Source organism: Perca flavescens, chromosome 4 (genome assembly GCF_004354835.1).
Source record: "Perca flavescens isolate YP-PL-M2 chromosome 4, PFLA_1.0, whole genome shotgun sequence".
NCBI classification, from domain to species: Eukaryota; Metazoa; Chordata; class Actinopteri; order Perciformes; family Percidae; genus Perca; species Perca flavescens.
In genome coordinates, this window is record NC_041334.1 from 14,583,375 (window position 1) to 14,607,022 (window position 23,648).

At 38.9% G+C, this 23,648-nt stretch overlaps 1 protein-coding gene across 1 annotated transcript; it reads right to left on the reverse strand.

Moving 5' to 3' along the window:
• Positions 1-2,472: 2,472 nt before the first annotated feature.
• On the reverse strand, positions 2,473-7,600 carry nmur3 (neuromedin U receptor 3). Its single transcript, XM_028576710.1, has 3 exons — positions 7,427-7,600; positions 4,814-5,727; positions 2,473-2,903 (listed from the first exon to the last, which is right to left on the reverse strand). The coding sequence occupies exons 2-3, from the start codon at positions 5,643-5,645 to the stop codon at positions 2,473-2,475; spliced, it is 1,263 nt and encodes a 420-aa protein (XP_028432511.1). The 5' UTR covers positions 5,646-5,727; positions 7,427-7,600.
• Between the last annotated feature and the right edge of the window lie 16,048 nt (positions 7,601-23,648).

The window sequence follows — 23,648 nt, forward strand, 5'->3', positions numbered from 1 at the left end:
ACTGCAGCAATGCTGCGGCCTAAAGACAAATGGTGTGTCCTTGGGATGTAAGGGACTGTAAACAAAAAGGACACTGTGAATACTGCAAGACCAAAAGAAAAGGCTGGGGTCATTTCGGCAGTCAATTTGTGCTCCGGATTAACACCAATATAAATAATACACTGCTCTCCGACTGCTGCAGGAAAATGACAGATTCAAGTGTACAAAATAAATCTCACAGGGCTTAGGCTGATGTGTTACCTTTTGATGAGATGAGACTATTGGCGCTTTTCCATTACATGGTACCTACTCGCCTCGCCTCGACTCTACTCGCCTTTTTTGGTTTTCCATTACGAAAAAAAGTACCTGGTACCTGCTAACAGGTACTTTTTTTAGTACCTGCTCAGTCGAGGTTCCAAGCGAGCTGAGGCGAGCTGAGAAAGTGACGTGAAACCCTGCAGGCTGCTGATTGGTCGGAAAGAAGCGTCACTGATCACTGCATTGCTAGCGAGAGACGGCATTTTTAAATAGTTTAGCCAGCGGTGTTTTTTTGCTGCCGGAGGCTCCACGCAGAGCTTTCTCCGTAGCATACAAGTGGCCTGATGGTTATACTGGTGCGCTGGTGTGTGCATGTGTGATGTGTGTGTGTTGAGTCGCCGTATGTGTGTGTGTGGGGAGCTAGTGAGCGAGGGAGAAGTGAGAGAGTGATGACGATTATCTCCGCAGCGAGTAGCGACTCTAGAGTCATATATATGTGAGAGAAACAAAGCGAGTAGCGACTCTAGAGTCATATATATGTGACCACGGTGGGAAATCTGGAGCAGTAAATGTTAACTATCTCTTTGATATCATGTTGTTTACGGAGACAGAGAACCAGGAAATGCGTCGGGGATATGTGAATGGGAAAGCAAGCTGCTAAGCCACGCCCACGGCAGTCGCTATGACGACCAGCCGAGCTGAGGCGATACTAAAATCTGCAATGGAAAATGGACGCACAGCGAGTCGAGGCGAGTAGAGTCGAGCAGAGTCGAGGCGAGTCGAGCAGGTACCATGTAATGGAAAAACGCCATATGTTGATTTTAGAAAGGCAATCACACAATGCAATCAAGATGATGAATAACACTTACTGCATTCATAAAGTAACAAAACATCAAACATAAGCAGTCATTAACATTTAAAAAAATAAATAAATAAAATGTGTGGACAGCTTCAACATTTATTTCTTTTAAATCAGACATTACAACATAGCCATAATCACTTTTTAACTCTGCAATCACAGTGAACAAGGGCTAACCGATCAATCAAATCATGTACACGATGGCTGGCTGTGCAACAAGAGACAAAACCAGATTAGGAAAAGCTCACAGCAAAGCATTTGGCTACATTCTTTGTTCACAAGTACCACTGAAACACGGAAAAGTATTTTACCTTTTTTTTTTTTTTTTTTTTTTTTTTTTGCTGCCCAGCAACACACATCAATTTTCGAATGAGAACAAAAATAATCAATTGCATCATGTTATCATTCGTATCAGATTTGATCCCACTTTCCCTTTGGATTCAACCTCTAAGGCATACAGCAGATACAGAATAAGACAGCAGGTGGAATATGCAGGCACTGTTAAACAGTATTATCTACTGTAACAAACAAAATCAAATCAAAGTTCATGTACATGTAAGCTCTTTAAACACAGGACACACTCTTTAAACAAGAAGATCAATACCACTGGAGCTAGCAGACAGTTATCTTAGTTTAGCATAAAGACTGGAGACAAGGGGGAACAGCTTGCCTGGCTCTGTCTGAAGGTTAAAAAAAACACTTATTTGCACCTTTAAATCTCAGTAATTAACATGTCATATTATCTCTTTGTATAATGTGTATCAAACCTAAGTGTAAAAACATCTTTCTTGGTCCCCTAAAACCACAACTTGTTTTTAAAGGAAACAGAAGTTAGACCGGCTTTAGCTTCAGTAATGTGACGTTTTAAACAGGATATGCTATTTAGTTCCAAGAGTGATATGCATATAGTGATACATGTATTATGATAGAGGGGTTAGGTAGTCAAACAAAAACACATTTGATTAATTCATGTTACTCTTTCCAAGTTCAACATGAGTCATTCCAAATAATTTTACATTTTGCCGGAAAGAGAGGGATGTTGTTGTAAAAAATGCTTTTTTTCTTTCCTTTTTTATATATATTTTGTGTTTAGCATGTAAGAAAAGATTATGAATAATTTACAATAGGGAATTACAACTTGGAAAATGTATTTAAACTAGTGTTCTTTTTTGGTTTCTTTTACAGATTGAACAAATGACATAGGTAGTAACATGGTAATGTGAGACCTGCTGATTGGTGGCTACCTTGGGAGCCAAGTTAGCCGCTTCCCCGTTTCCAGTATTTATACTAAGCTGAGCTTCATATTTAACAGATATGAGACTAGTATCAATCTTCTCATTGCTCTTGCTTGTTAGCTTATTTAAATCAAGTCTCAGTTAGAACACAGAAGTCTTGCAGGCTGTCTCTTTACATGCACGCGTGAGGATTGCAGTGTCCATGCTCAGTGTCATGTTAGGAGTCAACAAGGGAATAAAAGCAGTAGAGTCCTTACTCTCAGCCTGAGCTCTGGCACTTGGCACAGAGGGTTCCAGTAAAATCCTAGGGAATGGCGGCGAGTCTCTGACAGAGCTGTTATCCTCCGTCTGGGAGCAAACGAGTTCTCGGAAGCCTTCCCTGAACCGTGTAGAGAGCAGGCTGTAGATGATGGGGTTGACTGCTGAGCTGAGGTAGAAGAAGACGCCCGACAGGATGTGGACGTATTGATAGATGTTGTGCATCAAATCAGTCCACTGGCTAATGGAACTCCACAGGAGCCTGTCGATGTGAAAGGGTGCCCAGCAGATTCCAAACACCGCCACAACGATCGCTAGAGGATGAGGCCAGAGAGAATGAGGCTGTTTAAACACCTATCTTTGTTGCAGCTATCTACCATGTTTACAGTTTTAATGTCATCAGTACCCTTATGGGGAATATCAAATTAGACAGAGACAGAAAAGGGACTGAGTGAAAAGACAAGGGGCTACAAGCTAAAAGAACATCACATTTTAAAAATGTCCACTTCAGTACACTCGAGTTTTGCTAATGCAGTCTTACTTGGTGTGACCAGTTGCTTACGGTGGCTAATATTTGCTAGTTAACACTTTACATAATTCTGTGTAACAGGCATTATTTTGGCAGTTCATTGCGAAGCTGCAAAAATTATTTTATTAATCAATTAGTTGATCGCCAGAAAATTCATCAGGAACTATTTTGATCAGTGATGAATTATTTTAATCATTTTTCAAGCAAAAACTGTCAAATGTGAGGATTTGATGCCATTATTCGTCTTATATGAAAGTAAACTGAATCGCTTTGGGTTTTGGACTATAATCCAGTGAATAAAACAGGCCAAATGAATGCATCTCAACATTTTTGACTATTTTGTGACAAAATCAATTTATCAAGCCCCAGTGGTCGCTGTTCAGCAAAAGTAATAGTGTCACTTTAACAGCCACAATATAAGCCCTACCAAAAAATCCCAAACATCATTTAAAAGTCTATTTTAGATAATAAAAATATAGAAGATCTAATCATTCAGGCTCCATTTACTTGAACAAGATACATATTGTCCCATTAACTTTATTGCCTAAAAGATCAAATTGAACACAAAGTCACACAAGTGTTTTAAAGTCTTAAAACTTTAGGATTTGATGGTAGTTTCACTGTAAACGTGTCACTCATTACATTCCTCTCCTACTAATCCATGCATAATGCTCTCAGGGTGTTCTCACTGAAGGAGATGCAGCAGGCTGTTTGGCCAATGGTGGGCATATGGCATTAAACTGGCTTAGCTTTGTTGAAAGCTTGCTGGCTCTTCACACAGTGAGGGATATTTATAAATATGAGTGGCAAACTTTTGACACAGTTTCTCGCCAAAAACAGAATTTATGAGACTTGTCTATTTAACCCTTTGACAAACAGTTGCTTTACGTAAAGCCTAAAGGTTGGAAAAAATGTTGTTTGACAGAATCACAATAATATTCTGTATCATCTTGTTCCAGCTATTCATTAAAGGTACTGTACGTTTACACAGTGAAATATTCAAACCCAAGATGAAATATCCCAGGATTTTATACACATTTCCATCCTGACATCTTGGGTATTTTCAGAAACTTTTTCAACTCCATAATAGCCTAAATATAGTTCTGTGGGTTTTAACATATTGATTTGTACTGCCTGCCATATAAACTGACCCACACTCACAGGTAAGTGACATTTAACGGAGACAAATTGCGAATATTTCTCTAAAACATGACATATTTGTGACTGAATGAGCAACAATGATGAAAGTCTACATGCTACCAGCTCTGTGAAACTGTAATGGTAACATGCTGATGTTTAGCAGCTATAATGATTACGATGTTCTCTGTCTTAATTTAGCCTGTTAGCATGCTAACATTTACTGATTAGCACTGAACACAAAGAGCAGCTGAAGCTGATGGGAATGTCATTAGTTTTGCAGGTATTTGGTTAAACAGCAAATATTGGGAAAATTTATATTTTGACATTAGGATGGTGCAAGAGGAAAAGCTTTTTTTCTTTCCTGCAGGCTTTCTATACCACGCTAGAATGGCTTGAAACAAGGTAACCAAGGCATTTTTTCCACAAAAAAATGTTACAGAGTCCATGATAGAACTTCAGACATTACCACAAAGTAATGAAATATGTGTGGCAAGGCACCTTTAAATAAAAGAAATGAAAATGAATGAAATGTAATGTAATGAGAAAAGAACTCACAGAGCATCTTGTTGATCTGTCTCCTGCGCCCGTTTGCACTGATCTTCCTTTGAACGGCCTTTCCGAGGTTGCCGCTGGGCTGCCGCCTTTCTCTGCACAGATGAAGACCCATCACCAGGTACAGCAAGCTGATCATCATCATGGGCACGAAATAGAAGCACACAGTGGTGATCTGCATGACCATGTTGTAGATCCACAGGGGCTTCAGCACGGTGCATATGGCCGACTCCTCCATTCTCTCTGGCAGGTAGAAGATGCCGTGCAGGGAGGTGTTGGGGATAGCACAGATCATCGCCACCATCCACAAGATGGTGATGACCCGCTTGGCATGCTGGTTAGTCGACAGGTACCGCGTTTTGAGTGGGTGCACCACAGCTATATACCTCTCCACGCTCAGCGCTGTGACGTTGAGGATTGAGGCGAAGCAGACCGTCTCGAAAAGGAAGGTCTTGAAGTAGCAGCCGCCCTCGCCAAAAGGGAACGGGTAGTTCTGCCACAGGTCGTAGATCTCCAGAGGCATCCCGAACAACAGCATTAGGAGGTCCGACACAGCCAGGCTCACCAGGTAGAGGTTGGTGGGGTTTCGCATCTTCTTGTTCTTGGCTATCACTGCACATGTGAGCAGATTCCCAGACAGGCCGGTGAGGAAGATGAGAAGGTAAACAGTGGTCACGGGGAGGAAGAAGGGAGATCGTTTTGGACCCAGGATTTGAAAGAGGTTGGCTTCAGTGAATTGGTCGTTGGTGTAATTCCCAGTGGCATTTAGGGGCATGCTGTAGTCGTGGAACAGTCTGGATGCGTTTGAAGAGGAGCCCTGCAAAGAGAGCTCCATTTCAGAGAGGAGAACTAGAGGAACAGCGAGGAGATGTCAACACATCCTGCGCCGACTTCTCTGTCTGTTCAACACTCGGGGCCTGCTTTTAAAAGAACAATAGAAAGAGGAAACAAACAGTGCTATCAGAAGGGGAATCCATTTGATGTATAGCTCTGTGGTGATTTTTATTGGAGTCTAACTTTAACAAAGTTTAACATTTATTTTTCTTCTTGTTTCATAAATCACACTTTTAAGCTGAAACTCAGTGATTTGCATATTCCCAGAACTTGAGAACTACTCAAATCTTAACTAAAGCCTTTAAAAGATTTTAATCTTTAACCCTAGCCTAGAAATCTAGACGCACCCTAGTGGCAGCAAATGTGATTTGCAGCCAGGGGGGTCGAGCAACTCTCCATTGGCTCGCGAGCTGGAAAAACCAAACTCTGGCCGGGCCAATCATATTGTGTATAGAGTCGGTGGGCGGGCTTATGGCTGCTGCTGCTGGAAAACAGCAGTTTTTCGAATCAGCTTTGGCTGCGACTCTGGAAGACTTGGAGTTAAGCTTTTCTTTGAGAAAAGAACAAAGAAGCACAGAAGTCATTCTTAATAAAGGGAAGATGTGTTCGGAGTTTTGACGACCAGATTTGACAAAAGTTTAATCTATCAAGTAGCTTCGCTACCTTCTTTGTTGCTCTGGTTAGATGTAGTGCTATCCTATTGCGTACAGAGGGAATTTGAAAGACCGTTTATCCCGTCCCTCGGATTGAGCCCTGCCAATGGTGAGTTCCCAGATCTTGCTTGAAAATCACTGAAGCAGTTAATCAATTCTTAAAATAATTTTCTGCCCATCTACAATTGATTAATCAACTAATTACTTTAGTTTTGGAGGGGATCGGCACCAGCAGGGAATACAGAAGCCAAGAACTATCAGGGCATATTAATAACATAATAAACGAATAATCAGGAGCACCTGGTGAAATGCAGAAATGCATTATTTATTAATCAAAATACACATTTAATTTGTTTATTTAGCAGGTAGGGTCAATGTATGCTACACAGATTGATTTAATCATACATTTGTTTACAAATGACTCAATTGTCATAATTATCACCAATCATTAATTTTGAAAAGTAGAAACTATTGTCTGTAAGCTAAAGTAGGTGGAGCTATGCAGAGCTCACAGCACATAAAGAAACAGCAAGTCATGAGACCTAATTTTGTCTAAATTAGGCCTATGTACTTTTTTTATGACCCTTTATGGCAAAACACATTTTCTGTGGGTAAGATGAAGAAAAATCACTTTAGTAAAGAAAAAAAAAAAAAAGAGTCTGGTTTGCAAATGGATTGTGCTGAGGACAATTCCTAAAAAACTGCCATATTACGATTTAAATTATTATTCTCACCAACCGGTGGTCTGTTGAGAATAATTATCATTAGATCACACACACACACACACACACACACACACACACACACACACACACACATACTGCACTGATTGATGCTAATGATTTCCTCTAGAAGGTTAATTATGGCCACACATTTCATGCATCACCCAGCAAATCAAAGGTTATGTGACATAAGTATGAGCTGCATTGTTGGAGTTAACCTTAAAGACACTTCACCATCCTCTAGTATAGGCAATTATAACGTAACGGCATTTAATGGCGTTTGGATTTTTTTTTTTATTGGGTAATTGAAATATAAGTTAAGGTTATTCTTATATGCAGCTAACCTTGATCAAACACTAGCAACCTATGAGCTTTGTTTTAGTATTTTCAATACAAATAAACCTCACCTTGATGCTGATGGTTTGTAACCCGCTTCTTACAACGCGCTCTGATCATGATTGGAAATTACGAAACAAACGGCGCAAATGAGGCGAATAAAAAACAAAAATAGAAAATGGAAAAGTTGTTGGACGTTACAGACAAGAGGCAGACGGAGGATGGCAACTGCGCTGCAGAGCTGATGATGGTGAGATGTAACCTAGAAGACGGGAGAGAGAGGAAAGAGAGAGAGAGAGAGAGAGAGAGAGAGAGAGAGAGAGAGAGGAAGAGAGATAAAGAGAGAGGAAGAGGGGGGGAGATCACGGAACAGCCTAGTTTATTTAGCCTCTGGTTCGAAAGGTTTGAGTCAAGGAGTGCACGCATCGTTCAAGTACGTTCAACAACAAAAGAATGAACAATACTATGATAAATCTGAAATGTTGCAGCTAAACTCTACAGGGATATTGTAACAGTAACAATAATGTGGAATAAAAAAAAAGTCGACATAAAAGCACTGAATGCTTGCTCTTGGGGGAATTACTGGAATTGTTGGGTCTTTGTAAATTACAGAGTGTGGTTTAGACATACTCTATCTGTAAAGTGTCTTGAGATAACTCTTGTTATGAATTGATACTATAAATAAAATTGAATTGAATTGAATAAAATACTGTTGTGTACCAAGGAAATGTTAGGGACTGTAGAAAAATTATTAGGGGGGATCAGAAAATCAGGGTTGGCAGGGTATTTTTGAGAGAGAAGGGGAGCTCAGAACGTTTTTCTCATCACAGATTAATATTATTTTGACTGATTATGTTAACTTACATTCTATTCTGTAAGAACTCTGAACAAAGCATCTCTCATCTGTTTTAATTGGTATCATAAATTGATTGATTATTAACTACTGAAGAAGTCAGAGTGACTGATGGGAACAGCAATGTTTGACATTGGTCCAGTATTAAAGGTCCCATGGCATGCTGCTTTTTGGATGCTTTTATATAGGACTCAGTGGTCCCCTAATACCGTATCTGAAGTCTCTTTCCCGAAATTCAGCCTTGGTGCAGAATTACAGCCACTAGAGCCAGTCCCACAATGAGCTATCCTTAGGATGTGCCATTTCTGCACCTGTAGCTTTAAATGCTATTGAGGAGGAGAGAGGGGAAGGGGTGGGGGGGGAAGGTGGAGGATGGGGGTGTGGCCTTGACTAACTGCCACTTTAATTGTTTGCAAGCCATGATGTCTCTGTCTTTCTCATGGGCAGGCCACATTCTCTGGGCGGGCAAAGCAGAGAAAGGGGAGGTAACCTTTCTACTTATGACCTCATAAGGAGCAAGATTCCAGATTGGCCCATCTGAGCTTTCATTTTCTCAAAAGCAGAGCAGGATACCCAGGTATAGGTTTACACATATTGCCATTTCTAGCCATTGGGGGACCATAGGCAGGCTGGGGGAACTCATATTAATGTTAAAAAACCTCATAAAGTGAAATTTTTATGCCATGGGACCTTTAAGCAAGATTGCTGTTGTTGGCAGCAGCGAAACAAGCTACAATGTAAGTTAATAGGGCAGTTGTCCAGCTTGTATTTACCTTCACAAAAGTCCTCATTTTGCCACTGGCAGACTCAGATTAATATTCTATGTGTCTGACAACATTATGGAAAGGATCCCTGCAGAGATAAACCTTTAAAACCTCTTTGAGACCTTTTTTGTTTAACCAGAAACAGCTCTGAAGTCGCTAGCGCTAAACCCACCAGACTCCATTTAAAAAAACTGTATTTTTAGTATTTTCACATGTAAATCGGTAAACTATCTTTATTTCAACCAAAACTAGAGTTGTGATGGTTGGAAAAGTGGAAATACGGCCCAAAATGGCTTTAGCAAATGCAATTTCCGATTGTTTTTATGTTTAAAAAAAAGGATCTACTCTTTAACAGAAAGGTTGCCCTAATCTGAGCCTGTCAGTGGCAAAAAGAGCCCCTTGTGAAGGTAAATACAAGTATATAATTACCCCATAACTTACATTGTAGCCTGTTTTGCTACTGCCGGTTGCAGTTATCTTGTTTAATACTGGACCGATTTCAAAGATTGCTGTTCCCATCAGTCACTTCGACATAAAAACATAGGAAAATAGGGTCCAAGTTGAAAAAAACGAGAGTTACCCTTTTAAGACTCTCCTCAGACTGTTGTATGGTCCACAGAAATGCCTTCAGCTATGCATTTTCTGCTGCTCATGATTTTGGAAAGATGTGGCCGTTAAGATGATTTGTTTCTGCTGATGGTAAACCTATTTGTCACAGTACTCTGGTGACTGACCTCTTACATGCTGTACCATTGCCTGTTAGGTATTGTAAAGACCGAGTGTCACTGTGCTTCTGGTAGGGAGGAGGCTGGAGGAAATGCATTTGCAGGCACTGTGGCTTGGCATGCTGCTGCCCATTATCCTTATGTTCCATTTCTGCCAGAACAACAGGTGACTTCTTTTCTTGTGCAACAGGCGGGTTACCTGGATAACAACATTGATCTCAAAATACTACAATCCCAGGCCAGGGATGATGACATTTAGTATTGGCACTCTAAATGTGTTTTGAATCCCTCTGAAGATGGTTTGTTGCGTTGCTCTGTGGGCCGATTAGCCCTGGCACAGTGTATTTTACCTTTTCTTGTATTATTGTTAAACACTATTTCCATGGTGTTTCTCATGTAGGACAAAGGGTGAGTAATATCACTCTTTAAATAACATTTTTGTATTCCTAAAGTTTCAGCGACAGTGAAGCTTATTTTGTCATGCTCAAAAGAAAAAGCTAGACAACTATATATCTATCTCACCATTGAGTGAAAGTTTCACATTCCTTACCATCCTCAGTTATCTGGCACAGTGAAAAAAATAAACAGAACTATCAAGGAAAAGCTGACTAAAGCTATGATAGAGACAGGTAAATCTGGGGTTCAAATGATACCTGCTGTCTGAGATTAGAATAACTCCAAATGCAACCACTAAAATATCTCCATTTGAAGCTATGATGGGACACACATTCCCAACCTGGGTGCGGGGACGAGGTGGTCCACCTGGGTATGTCCCAGGTCTTTAAATTTCTTTCACCTGCTTCCCTTCCTCGCATCTTAAGGTAAATTTTTGGGCGTTGAAAAATAAATACGACCTCATGTTATGTCAATTATGTTTACATACTGCCAACGAAAATTTTGTTTGTCATAAAACAATACGAAACAGGTTCAATTTTCTGCCTTTTTCTCATCCATAGCAAACATTTTCAGGTGTTTTGACAAGGAAAATGAGCCTTTCCAAATGCACCACAGAAAGATGCTTGTAGAGTGCAATGTATCATTTCATAATGGTAATATCCAGAAGGATGATAATGAGGAGGAGAATGAAGAGGGGAAGATGAGAGAACGCAGACAGAAAAAGGAGACGTAGTGTAGTGATGGAGACAGAGAGCGAGGGAAGCGCAAATCCTTCAGGTAGATGACGCAGGCAGAGAGGACAGCCAGGGAGGTGCTGTCAACGGAGAGAATTAAGGGATGAAATGAGGGAGGAGAGAGAGACAGAGCGACAGTGGCGTCGCATTTTGTATTGTTTTGTGAAAATGTTTGCAACTGATTAACTAATACGCATGGAACTCAGTGTGCAAGGTTTCTGTGTGTGACAAATTTGTGTAGGATGAGAGATACGGAAAAAAACGCATACAAAAAGTGTGCAAGGACCTTTAGTCTGTCCCACTGAGGAAGCATGGGAAAGACATGAGTAAATCATGCAAAGACAGAGGAAACGAGAAACTGTGTTTTTAGAGGGATGAGACATTGTTTCCTCTAAAGTGTCACATTAATTTGTCAGCTGTATGGGCTGAGTTAGCTGAGTTAGGCTTCCGGGATGGCTGCTCTTGTGTATCCTCGATCCTAGCTCCTCGGTGATGCCTCCTCGTTACTCGTTCCTCAGGGCAGAAATAAGAGCTTTTAGACGGCCTTCACAAAGGAGCGCCAGAACAACGTCCGGTTCAAGCGAGGAGTGAGAAGAGACACAATATCACATAAGAGACTTGGGATCCACCCCTGAAGGTGTTCAGCCTTGCACTCTGTTAGCTCTTGAACACACCTCCATAGTATCAATTTAGCTCCACCCAGACCAAAGTGACTTTTAGGTATGTGATTGAGTTGAAAACCTGTTTTATGTTTCTAAATTACTGACTTACACGTTTTGCAGCAGTCTGCTGCCTGCCTGCTTTGTTGGTGTCTGCCTAGTTTCGCATTGCCATACCTTACTCCACAGCGCTGCGGTGTAAGGTCTGGCTATTCCACACACACACTCATGGATAGGAGAAAAAAACGGTCTGGGTAGTTTGCATTTCTTTAAATCAATCACAACCGTCTTTGGCGGCGATAAGCTCCGAACGCAAAGACAGTGGCTCTGCAAAATAGTCTTTGGAAACAACGTCTTTTAAAGGAACATTTGCTCCCTGCAAAAGTAAACGCCACATACAATATTAAATTATGTTAACTGTTCACACAATACAGTATTGTGAGCATAGTATATAAATTAGCTGGATACATAGTTAAACATAATTTGCTCTTACCGGTGTTTCTTTGTATTCGTATCGTGTGTATTTTGTCCATAGCAAATCCCTGCTTATTAGTCCCAAAACGTCTGTTGCATATTAAATGCTGTAAACATTATTTGTATATGTTTAAAATCCTTCCCTTCAAGAACCAAGCAGGCCTGCCTTGTTGCATGAACCACATTTTCTTCAAAACTTGCCATTTTTAGCATGTAGCTTGCTAGCTTGAAGTTTGTTGTTGTTTCCCAAAGAGAACCGATATTTGCAAGGCGACGGACATCCAGATGTTCCGGCGATTATCCAGTAAATGAATTGTGGTCGATCCAGACTAGTGTCTGCCTGGTATGAATAACTTAACCAGCAGCAAGTTATAACTGCCTGAGGTAAATGTTTTGTGTGCCCTTCGATCTCTGTCAGAAATCACTGATTTGGTGAGTCTTTCTTCACATAACCTCCTGTCAGGCAGCGGGGCAGACGGAGCTTGTTGGTGCATGAAGATAAGTGTTTAATATGCAGTGGACTACTGCTTGCTTTTAACGTAGCTTGGACTAAGTGATCATGATCTTATAATGGAGTGATGTTTAGTGTAGTTATCCTTATTCCGTTCTGTAAAAAAAAAAAAAAACTGAACAAAGAGTATAATTGGTTGAACTGTTCAGCAACTCTCCATTTAAAAATGGAGTCTGGTTGTATTTTCTCTATTTGGTTATGTTTGCCATAAATGTATTGTGGGTGGAGGATCCTAAGAACAGATAATATTAAAATTATCAACAGTTTTTGTTTTTATAAAAGTGATTTAGCCTCAAGGTAATTGTCATCCCTTAATCCTTTAAGCGCCCATCTAGCGATAAAGCTACTTGATTAGTAGTGATAAGATAAAATAGGCTTTTATTGTCTCCCTTAGGATATATTTGTCTTGGGCATTCGAGAGAACACAGGTGACAGCTCACAGCCTTTATGTGTCATGTCTCGCCCTGCATGCATGGCTTGGACATGGGACTACATGTCCCTACATGTTTGCTGTGTGGTAATTGAGATGTATCGGTTTTTCATATACAAGGAATTTGCCTTGGTGTTTTTCACCTCTTAAACAGAAAACAAAAGATCTCTAACAAACTGCAAAAGTCAAACATAAACATGGAATATAAAATGTTACAATAAACACAATACATCTGTTTTAAAATGAAAGAGCTGTGCAGTTTGTGTTAATGTGGAAAAATATTGAGCAGGACATGTAAGGTACAGAGGTAATAGTCCTAAAGATGAGCGTTAATGTAATGCATAGAGACATACCTGTATGTGGAAGCTTGAATGCCCTCCAAATGTGCAAAGAGACACCTTAACTAAATAATTGAAATCAAAGACCTAAGGCTATGTTTAGACGGAAATGATCTGAACAGAAAACACAAAAGTGGCATTTCGTTCTCACTTTTTATTCTGCGTTTAGATGAGCGTTTTGGAGCGAAGCACAAGAACAACCAACGCTGACAATGTCGTCTGGACTGACGAGGAGGTGGAGTTGCAGGTTTGTCTGATGATGACTAATACAGTCGACTGTGTTAAGCCACAGCACAGCACCCACGGGAGCACTACCAATATCCTGACCCCCGCAGTCCTTCAGCCACTGCTTGAGTGAGCGGCAGCAGGCCGAGGAGGCTGAAGTAGACCCTAATCTGCCCGCTGCCTCTCGCTCTCTCTCTTTTTCTTCATCCGCAACGTTATAGCCTACTCTGGCTCAAATGAATAGCCTACATATGGTCATCGAACTATAACAACCGTATCCACGTTGTCGAAATCATTTAAATATTGAGCCATTACATTGGACGCCTTTTTCTCGTCTCCCTCCACACCGCTGTCTTCAGACATTTTCGTTTTTACCCTTTAGACGGGAACACGACGGTGGAGTGTTTTTAAGATTTCCACTCTGGAGGTTGGTTCCACTTTTTGTGTTTTTAAGCCCCAAAAAACGCCGTCACCATATAAACGAAAGGCACATCTGATAAAATATTTTGACGGAGTTGTGTCCTCTGGTAGGTGTGCATAGTATCAACATTTCACACTACGGTTTAATGGAGGCTGCAAAATACTTTTAGCATCTAAACAGGTTATCCATAACGAAAACAGGCTTATCCATTACATAGCTGCAATTAAACTAAACAAACCATGAATAAAATTGACACTCCTTGTGTTTTGTAATGAATGACGTTTTAATTAACCATCTGTCTGGTGCAGTTTTGTGCACTAATACCATAGCTAGAGACTTCCTCCTTGTATGATGAGAAATGGTGGTCAGCTCCACAAAACTCTCTCTGTATTTCTCAGTATGACTATGTTCAGAAGATTGTGGCGTCCGGTGACTGTCCCGCGCAGGAACTCGAGTTAAGATAATTACCTCTTCTGAAGAGTCCATGTTTTGTAATCCTCCACGTTCTCCTTGGCTACTAGCAATTGCGTGGAGGAGGGGGGGGGTGGTGTGGGTGCAGTGCGTAGTCACGTAAGGCTTGCATCATGTGGACGCGCTGACAGTTTTGCTGTCATTACTTACCATGGGCGACAAACTACGCACTATAGCTATAAAGTGCAAGTTTATGCCTCTTTTTTTTTTTAATCCATCTTATTTCAGTTCGGTGCTTTTATGATACATATTTCAAAAGTGAATTTGCACAAATGCACAAAGAAGCGAAAACCGGATAACAAGAGACACATTTTTTTTATTTTATTATTATTATTATAAACCAAGATTCACTTTACACCTTATTTTCTTATTATTTTTTAGTTCTTATTTTCTTAAGGTGAATTTTCATTCCACAGTTGCTTTTATATCAAATGCTGGTAGCTCTATGATAAGCACACAGAAATAGGGACTATAAAATATTTTTGTCACAAATTTCAACCTTTGATTGATAACAATTTGAATGTTCAACAGTCATGGTGGACAAGACACAGAGGAAGTCACTTACAGCTTTTGAGAAAGCACTGAGTCAATGTTGTTGGTGTTTACCTGAAAAGTAACTTGTCTTTTAAAGCAAGCAGCAAAACCAAATCCATCCTTCTCTGTTAGAGATTATACTTCCAGCTATTTACCAAATGGATCAATATATTTCAATGTATGAAACACAACTGAAAACAAAGTTATGCTCACAGACATTGTCCTACAACCTAATACTTCATTTCAAAAAGAATATATTTTTCGTGGACTGCAGCGCTTGAACAGGCAGGTGTTCTCCCAGCTTCACAAACTGAGTTATTGCCATTAACACCTACAGTAGGATCGCCAACAGAGGGCACAGCAAGTTCAGGTTGTGACCCGGACTGTCCACACCTGAGTGAAGACAAATGAATGTGTGGATGTGCATGACATGATGCTGTGTGTTTTTTATGACCAGATTTATTAATTCATTACAATTGACCATAATAAAGAGTTTTATATATATATATATATATATATATATATATATATATATATATATATATATATATATATATATATATATCAGTGTAAAGTGTGGCAACTGCAGGGCAAATGTTGCCTGACATATTTCCATTTAAGAAATGCACTATATTGCCCATAGACTGTATATATTAATATTTAATTAATTTATAATATATAATAATTTAATTAATATTAACAGTCAATGATATTGCCAACGGCCTATGTACACTGATGTTTACGCCCATTGTGTGCTTTTGGTCTGGGGCTGTTTTTCACAGTTTATGTTGCTCTAAAGGGCATTGCAGCCGCTTTTAGCATTTTTTTATTTTTTCTTTTTTTTTGCTTTATTGACCCACAACTTCACTGTTTTGGTTCACTCTCACTGCTTGTCAGGCTTGCTTCCAGCAGCAGCCGTTTCCAGCAAAAGAAAAGCTCAGATCACTATGTGCTACCCGCTCAGCACCAAATGGACAGTTGGCAACTAGCTTGTGAACTTGTGCAGCATTTAGTAGAGCCAAATATTTATTCAGGTGGAGAGCAAAACAGAGCTTGAGGAAAGGAAACATTGGACTTGGTCATTAAATGAACACAAACATGACTCCAAATGATTGCTAATGTTGCTCCATCTGTTGGATATGTAAATGCAACGATAGTTTTTAGACTGTCCTCTCCCTAAAAATGCCCACATAGTCATTTGTTCAAGCAGAAATTAAGACTTATATTTACGTTTGTAATGGCAGCGCCCTCTAGTGGGGTAGTAATTATGACGGGAGCAAAGCAGAAAGTACAGTGAAGTATAAGAGTGTCAAATTTCCATGTAAGGAGGCAGGTTGGGTGGTGGATGGGTTAAATAAAAACAGGACTTTCACTCAGGAGTTTGTGTCTGAGTCTGAGTCATGTGTCACTGAGACATTAACATGGCAGCACGGTGGCTCAGTGGTTAGCACTTCTACCTCATAGCAAGAAGGTTCTGGGTTTGAATCCAGGTTGTCCTGGGCCTTTCTGGGTGGAGTTTGTATGTTCTCCACATGGGTTTTCTTCTTGGTTCTCCGGTTTCTTCCCACCATAAAGACATGCGTGCTAGGTAACTGGGACTACAGTTGAAAATTAGCCGACTGGCTAACGCTGGTGCATTTATAGAAATGTTGATTAATGTGCATTGTCCTAATCAAATAAATCTTAAACTTTTTTTTTTTTTTTTTCAAAATAATTAGTTTCTTTAATTAGTATCACACATGTCTCCAATCTTGTAATCAGTCATTCAGCCTATTTAAATGGAGGAAAGTAGTCACTGTGCTGTTTGGTATCATTGTGTGCACCACACTGCACATGGACCAGAGAAAGCAAAGGAGAGAGTTGTCTGAGGAGATCAGAAACAAAATAATAGACAAGCATGGTAAAGGTAAAGGCTACAAGACCATATCCAAGCAGCTTGATGTTCCTGTGACAACAGTTGCAAATATTATTAAGAAGTTTAAGGTCCATGGAACTGTAGCCAACCTCCCTGGGCGCGGCCGCAAGAGGAAAATCGACCCCAGATTGAACAGAAGGATAGTGCAAATGGTATGAAAAGAACCAGGGATAACTGCCACAGAGATGCAAGCTGAACTCCAAGGTGAAGGTACGTCAGTTTCTGATCGCACCATCCGTCGCTTTTTTTTTTTTTTTTTTTTTCAATAAAATGTTTATTGGCTTTTGTTTGAACATCAAAAAAAAAAAAAAAAAAAAAAAAAATTATATATATATATATATATATATATATATATATATATATATATAATATAAACAAATAGACAAAAAAATAAAATAATAAAAATAAAATAAAAACATTACAGGACATCCAGAACAAAACTAAACCATAAAATAAGTAAATTATACATTTGGATATCACAGTTCACAGCCATACATTGTGTAGTTTAATTTGCTATTTCAGTCATCCGATGTTGTCTGATCAATTTGGTTACAGTAGTGCAGAAAGGGAGTCCAAATTTTGTAAAAGTCTTTTAGTTTCCCTTTAACAACATAAGTCAGTTTTTCCAAGGCAAGGTTGCTGGTCATTTCTTTAAACCACTGACTAGGAGTGGGTCTTTGGGTCTCTTTCCATTTTAAAGCAATAGCACGCTTGGCCTGAAGCAAACTAAAATCAATTAGTTTGCGCTTTCTTGCATTCACCTCAAGATTTACTGGGTATAAATGAAACAAACACAATTTAGGTACAAGAGGGACATTTTCTTCAACCAATTTACCAATCATAAAAATAATCTCCTTCCAAAATCCTTGAATCTCATTACACTTCCAAATACAATGATAAAGGGTACCAATTTCTTGTTTGCATTTTAAACAGTTATCTGGAATATTTGGATTAAATTTATGTAGTTTGACTGGGGTAAAGTAGGTCCGCATAAGCCATTTATATTGCAGCAATTTACACCTAGTATTGATGCTGTGATTTTGGGCAAATAAACAAGATTCCATCCATTCTTCTTTAGAAATGTCTTCCTGAAGATCATTCTTCCATGCTGTTAAATAGGACAACGAACTCTCTTTTGATCCCTCTAAAAGTATATTATAAAAGAATGACAGATTGCCTTTATCCTTTAAATGTTTTAAAGTGTGATTTTCTATAATTGACATAGGGGGTTCTAAATAATTTTTTATTTTAGAGTGCATAAAACTTCTTATTTGTAAATATTTAAAAAATAAATTCTGAGGGATATCATATTTTCTCATCAGTTGCTGGAAAGACAACATTATACCTTCCTCGTATAAATCTTTTACTTGACTTATTCCCTTATACATCCAGTTTTTAAATCCCTGATCACTTCTCCCCGGCACAAAATTTGTATTACCCCAAATAGGTGACAAACCTGACAATGTAATTTCTTCATCTAAAAACGTATGGGCTTCATACCATATAGAAATTGTATTCCTAAGGAAAGGATTATGCGTAGCTTTTTTGAGCATTTTAATTGAAGATGAGTAAAGATACATCTGTAATGGAATTGTTATTGTTATGGTAGATAGAGTAAGGACAGACGTAATTGAGGACGTTTGTTGTTCCATATAAATCGTGTGAATGTTTTCTTGAGTATAGCAAAGAAGGTAGCTGGAAGAGGAAATGGAATTGATTGGAAAAGGTATACAAATTTTGGTAGAATTGACATTTTTAAAATATTTATATGTCCTATAGTAGAAATTGGCAATACATTCCATCTCTCAAGTGAGTCTATAACTTTCTTTATTAATGGGTCGTAATTAATTGGAATAATTTCTTTTATATTTGGGGTTATCTTAATTCCTAAATATGTAAATCCTTCAGGGGAGCTGGCAAATTGCCTAAAGGTCAGACAGTTTCTCCTTTCATCCCCATTCAATAATAGCAAGGCACTTTTATTATTATTAACTTTGTAACCTGAAAACTCTCCAAATACAGTTAATATATTATTGAGTGCTTGAATAGAAGGGTCTAGATTTGTAATAAACACCACAATATAATCAAACAAGGATAAGTGATGTTCCCTCTCACCTATTGTTATGCCCTTGATTTCAGGACTACTCCGGATTGCCATTGCAAGAGGTTCTACTGCAAATAAAAATAACAGAGGGGACAATGGACATCCTTGTCGTGTACCTCTACTTAAATGAAAGGGTTTTGATATTTGGTTATTTGTTATTATTTCTGCCAGTGGATCATTATAAAGTAGCCTAATCCATTTAATATACCCATCACCCAGGCCAAATCTCTTAAGCACCTCAAAAAGGTATCCCTATTCAATCCTGTCAAAGGCTTTTTCTGCGTCCAATGACAGGACTGCATGGTCCTTGGCATTTTGTTTTTTATATAATATATTTAGGACTCTACGTATGTTATGGAGGGCTTGTCTTCCAAGCACAAACCCATTTTGATCATTCATAATAAGGTTCGGAATAAATTATTCAATTCTCTTAGCTAGGACTTTACAGAGAACTTTTGTATCACATGACATTAAAGATCTGGGCCTATAAGATGATTTTTCAATGGCGGGTTTGCCTGGTTTTAATATAGTAGTATACTGTCATACCAGCATTTACCTACTTTTGAAACTAGGCTATTAGAGATAAAAAAAATAATCTATTCTAGAATATGTTTTGTGTGTGCTTGAAAAGCACGAATATTCTTTTTTGCTTGGGTTAAGATACCTCCAAATCTCTATTAAATTCAGATCAGTTATATACTTAATGATCATTTTTTTAGACTGTTGATGGATATTATCTATTCCTGAAGAGCAATCGTGCACTGGGTTTAATACACAATTAAAATCATCTCCAATTACATAATGTCCGGAATATGATGATATTGTAAGAAAGAAGTTCTGATAAAAGGAAGGGTCGTCTATATTAGAAGCGTATATACTTATTAGATTAATTTGTGTTGTCAAGATCATACCATTAAGAACTATGTACCTTCCTAACGGATCTATATGTTGCTTTTTTAACTGAAATGGAACAGATTTGTGTATGAGGATCATGACTCCTCTAGCTCAAGAGGTGAAGGAGGCATCAAAAACCTGACCTGGCCATCTCTTCGTGACCCTGCTAGTATCTTCTTTTATTAAATGGGTTTCTTGCAGAAAAATTATACTTGATCCCATTTGTTTCAGTTGACCCAATACTTGTTTAAGTTTTACCAAACTATTTAGTCCCCTTATATTCCAGCTACAGACATTTATCTCTGACTTATTGATCATTTACTATCTTGTGTTACCATGTAGACATTGCTGTGTCCAAGCAAACCGTAAAAAAAAAAAAAAAAAAAAAAAAAGAAAAGAGAAAAAAAGGAGTTATTCCTAACAACCTCCCATTTCCACCCCCACCCACCATGCATTCCCCCAAACGGAAAGCATGAGAATACCCCCCAATCACCAACTTTGGTTATGAAACACGTTTGATCCATATAACATGAAGCAACATTTTGCAAGCTCTCTATCATTATTCACTCAGGGCTCGCAACCAGATACTGAACAAAACTTGACCACTAACATTATTCAAATATAATTTCAACCCTAATAGAACATAGGCAAAACTTAAGTTTGACACATGTCCAGTTATTTTTTAATTTTTAAATTAAGAAAACTCAAAACTTTACCTTTGCTTAATAAACACAGGAATTAAGTCCTGTTAACAAGTCCCCTCTTTTCTACAGCGTTTAAGCTGTGGTAGGCCTACGCAATGACCGAATGAAGTCCTCTGCCTCCGAGACCGATTTTAAAAATGTGGCGTTGGTCGGAGTGTGTAACTATCAGGTGCGCTGGGTAGAGCATACCGTAGCGGATTTCCATGCCTCTAAGTTGAGCCTTCACTCCATCAAACTGCCGCTGGCGCTGACGCGTTTCAGCTGATAGATCCGGATAAATCTTAAACTTACAATTTAGTTCAAGAAAATGTAGTTAATGTAAAAGACTTAATTGAGCCTGACGCACTGAAGAGACAACAGGGGTTTTTATCTGGCATAATCCATCAGGCAACAGTTCCTCTTATTTTTATCATGCGAAAATGACTGTTTTTAAAGGTGTCCTCGTAAAGAGTCGGAAATGTATTCCAGAGACATAAATCAAAACGGCTGTGCTCTTTGCTTAAGGGTGATGATTTACAGAATAATATCAGGATTGTCTCCCAGAGTAAAAAAACAAGGTAGACGTGCACGGCATAAAGCATGTTTTGTTCCCCTCAATAAAACAACTTATAGTAGAATTATATGAGAATGAGGCATGGTTTATGCAGAGTGGTGCAGCCATCCACTCATATAATACCTGACATCAAAGACTTATACAGACTTATTGTCATTTTGTTTTTTAAATGGCCAGCAATCTCAAATAAACCTTTGTCGGTGTGGCTGTCATCTCATTGTGTGTGGTCCGTAACCAGGGCAACGCAGGACACACTGCTTGGCCATAACTGACGGGGCTTTTTATGGATTTTCATAAAAACCACATGATATACGAAATTCACAAGATTCACTTTACAAAGATTTGAACTGAGTTGAATGTATTAGACACATTTCAAAGAGAAACACCTGAACAGTTATACACACAGAGAACATATGGAAGTAATGAATGAAAACTGTAAAACCACACATCAGAGCTGTTGAGGACAGAAGAATTTTGCTGGAATAATAAATATATCGCTGCAGACTTTCATTATGCAGTAAGCCCATCCAAACAAAAGCTTGGAAATACCAATTTTAAATACAAATCTTACTAAGTGTCAAAACAACAATGTTTTAAGACTGTCAAAGTTTTTGAGAAAGGAAACAATAACAGCTTAATGAAACTATCTAGTTTAAAACTGATGAAACTGTTTGAATGGCTGAAAACAGCTTAAAAGACAATTCCGGCGCAAAACGAACCTAGGGGTTAATAACCGATGTGTACCCACTCTATCACTCTCTGGGACATGTTTTCATGCTAATCAAATGTGTTTGTAGCTTGAAACAAGCTAGCGTGGACCGCTGATTAGCTTACAATGCTACAAATCACTATTTATACCACTAAAAAGGCTCAAAATATCACCACACTTCAACGGTAGCATAATGAGGGTCCCTAAATGTTAACCGAAGCATTGAGAATTTTGTAAGTGTACAGACCGTTTATTAAAAAGATAGATTATAAAGACAAGTCTCGTTCTCGTATACAAGCGGCCGCCGTCTTGGGAGCTACGGTCTTTCTAAACTATCTTTTTAATAAACTGTCTGTACACTTACAATCTTTTCAATGCTTCGGTTAACATTTAGTGACCCTCATTATGCTACCGTTGAAGTGTGGTGATATATTGAGCCTTTTTAGTGGTATAAATAATGATTTGTTTTTACTTTCCCTGTGCCCTGAATACTAGCGTTGTAAGCTAATCAGTGGTCCACGCTAGCTTGTTTCAAGCTACAAACACATTCGATTAGCATGTCCCAGAGAGTGTTCGAGTGGGTACACATCTGTTATCAACCCCTAGGTTTGTCTCGCGCCGGAATTTTCCTTTAATATACTGTATAATAATAAACAATATACCACTGGAGGGAATTTGAAACCATTTCCAACGCTTGCTGGTGCAAATAATGAGGTCCGCCATCGTCTAAAGGTTAATCCTTTATTTTATAAATGCATTCATAAACGCCTACAAAAGGACTGACTGTGAAAGATCAACGAGCAGATGAGATCAAAAAGCCATCACTCGCACACAGCTGAGGTTGAAAAAGTGTGTGGCTTGCAGATCCTAATTCCTCATTCCCCTTCTCAGCTGTGATTCCCTTTCTAATCTCTGATTAGCACACATCCACACAGGTGCGCAGCTGACACACAAACCATTCACACAAACCTACGACACACACACACACTATACACATAATACACGCGCACGCAGCAAATGTCTAAATTGGCTACAACAATAGTATTTCCTTAATTTGCCAAGTACATTTTACACAAACAAGGAATGTATCTTCTGCATTTAACCCTTCCTAACTAGGAGCTTTTGGCAGCCATATTCCAGCGCCCGGGCACCAACTCCAGTTGTAATACCAGCGCCAACTGGCATTATATCAGGCAAAATTTCACTTGGCAGGAACGTTATGGAAATGTTGTGTTTTAAGGTGATTAATTAAGCTGATATTCTCACTCAAATAATTTACCCTCCTGGCCTGAACAGTAAAATAGTCACTGTGGCTACAATATATTATCATGTTGTTATTGCTCAGTATCTTTTTTTTTTTTTTTTTTTTTTACAACTTGTTTGGGTCGCTCAACTCAATCACCCCAATAGATCAAGACTACAAAACGTTCCTCCTTCATCCTGTCAGTGTTTTTGAATACATGTATTGCCATTTGTGAGTGGTTATGAGTAACATGTTATTTATCTATATGGACAGGAGGAATAAAACTGTAGAAACGACCGGGCGCTAAAGATGTTGGGACGTGCCTCCAAAAGCAAAATCTTGTTCAGGTCCCCAGCATTGCCTGAATAATATATCCTCTCATATCAGCCCCAAATCGTGCCTGCACATGTAGCCTAGGTAATCAAAATCATCAAAAAGAGACACATCTCTTCTTTTTTTCAACACATTATGAAGAAAGTACAATAAGCAGACTTCAGTCTCTCTCTGCTGTTTTCACTCACGTGTTTTTGAGTTTAAAAGTATGGTTGTAGATACAACACTAACCATGCTGATTTATTGGTGCAGGTTAAATCAGACGGGCATAAAGCTGACACTCCTGGGAAATCTCCACTTCAG

Bases quoted from the DNA above. Each gene is read 5' to 3' on its own strand.
- nmur3 (XM_028576710.1), bottom strand. From the start codon at position 5,645: ATGGAGCTCTCTTTGCAGGGCTCCTCTTCAAACGCATCCAGACTGTTC. The intron at 2,904-4,813 runs GTGAGTTCTTTT...CTCATCCTCTAG, and splicing joins ACAGATCAACAAGATGCTCT to CGATCGTTGTGGCGGTGTTT.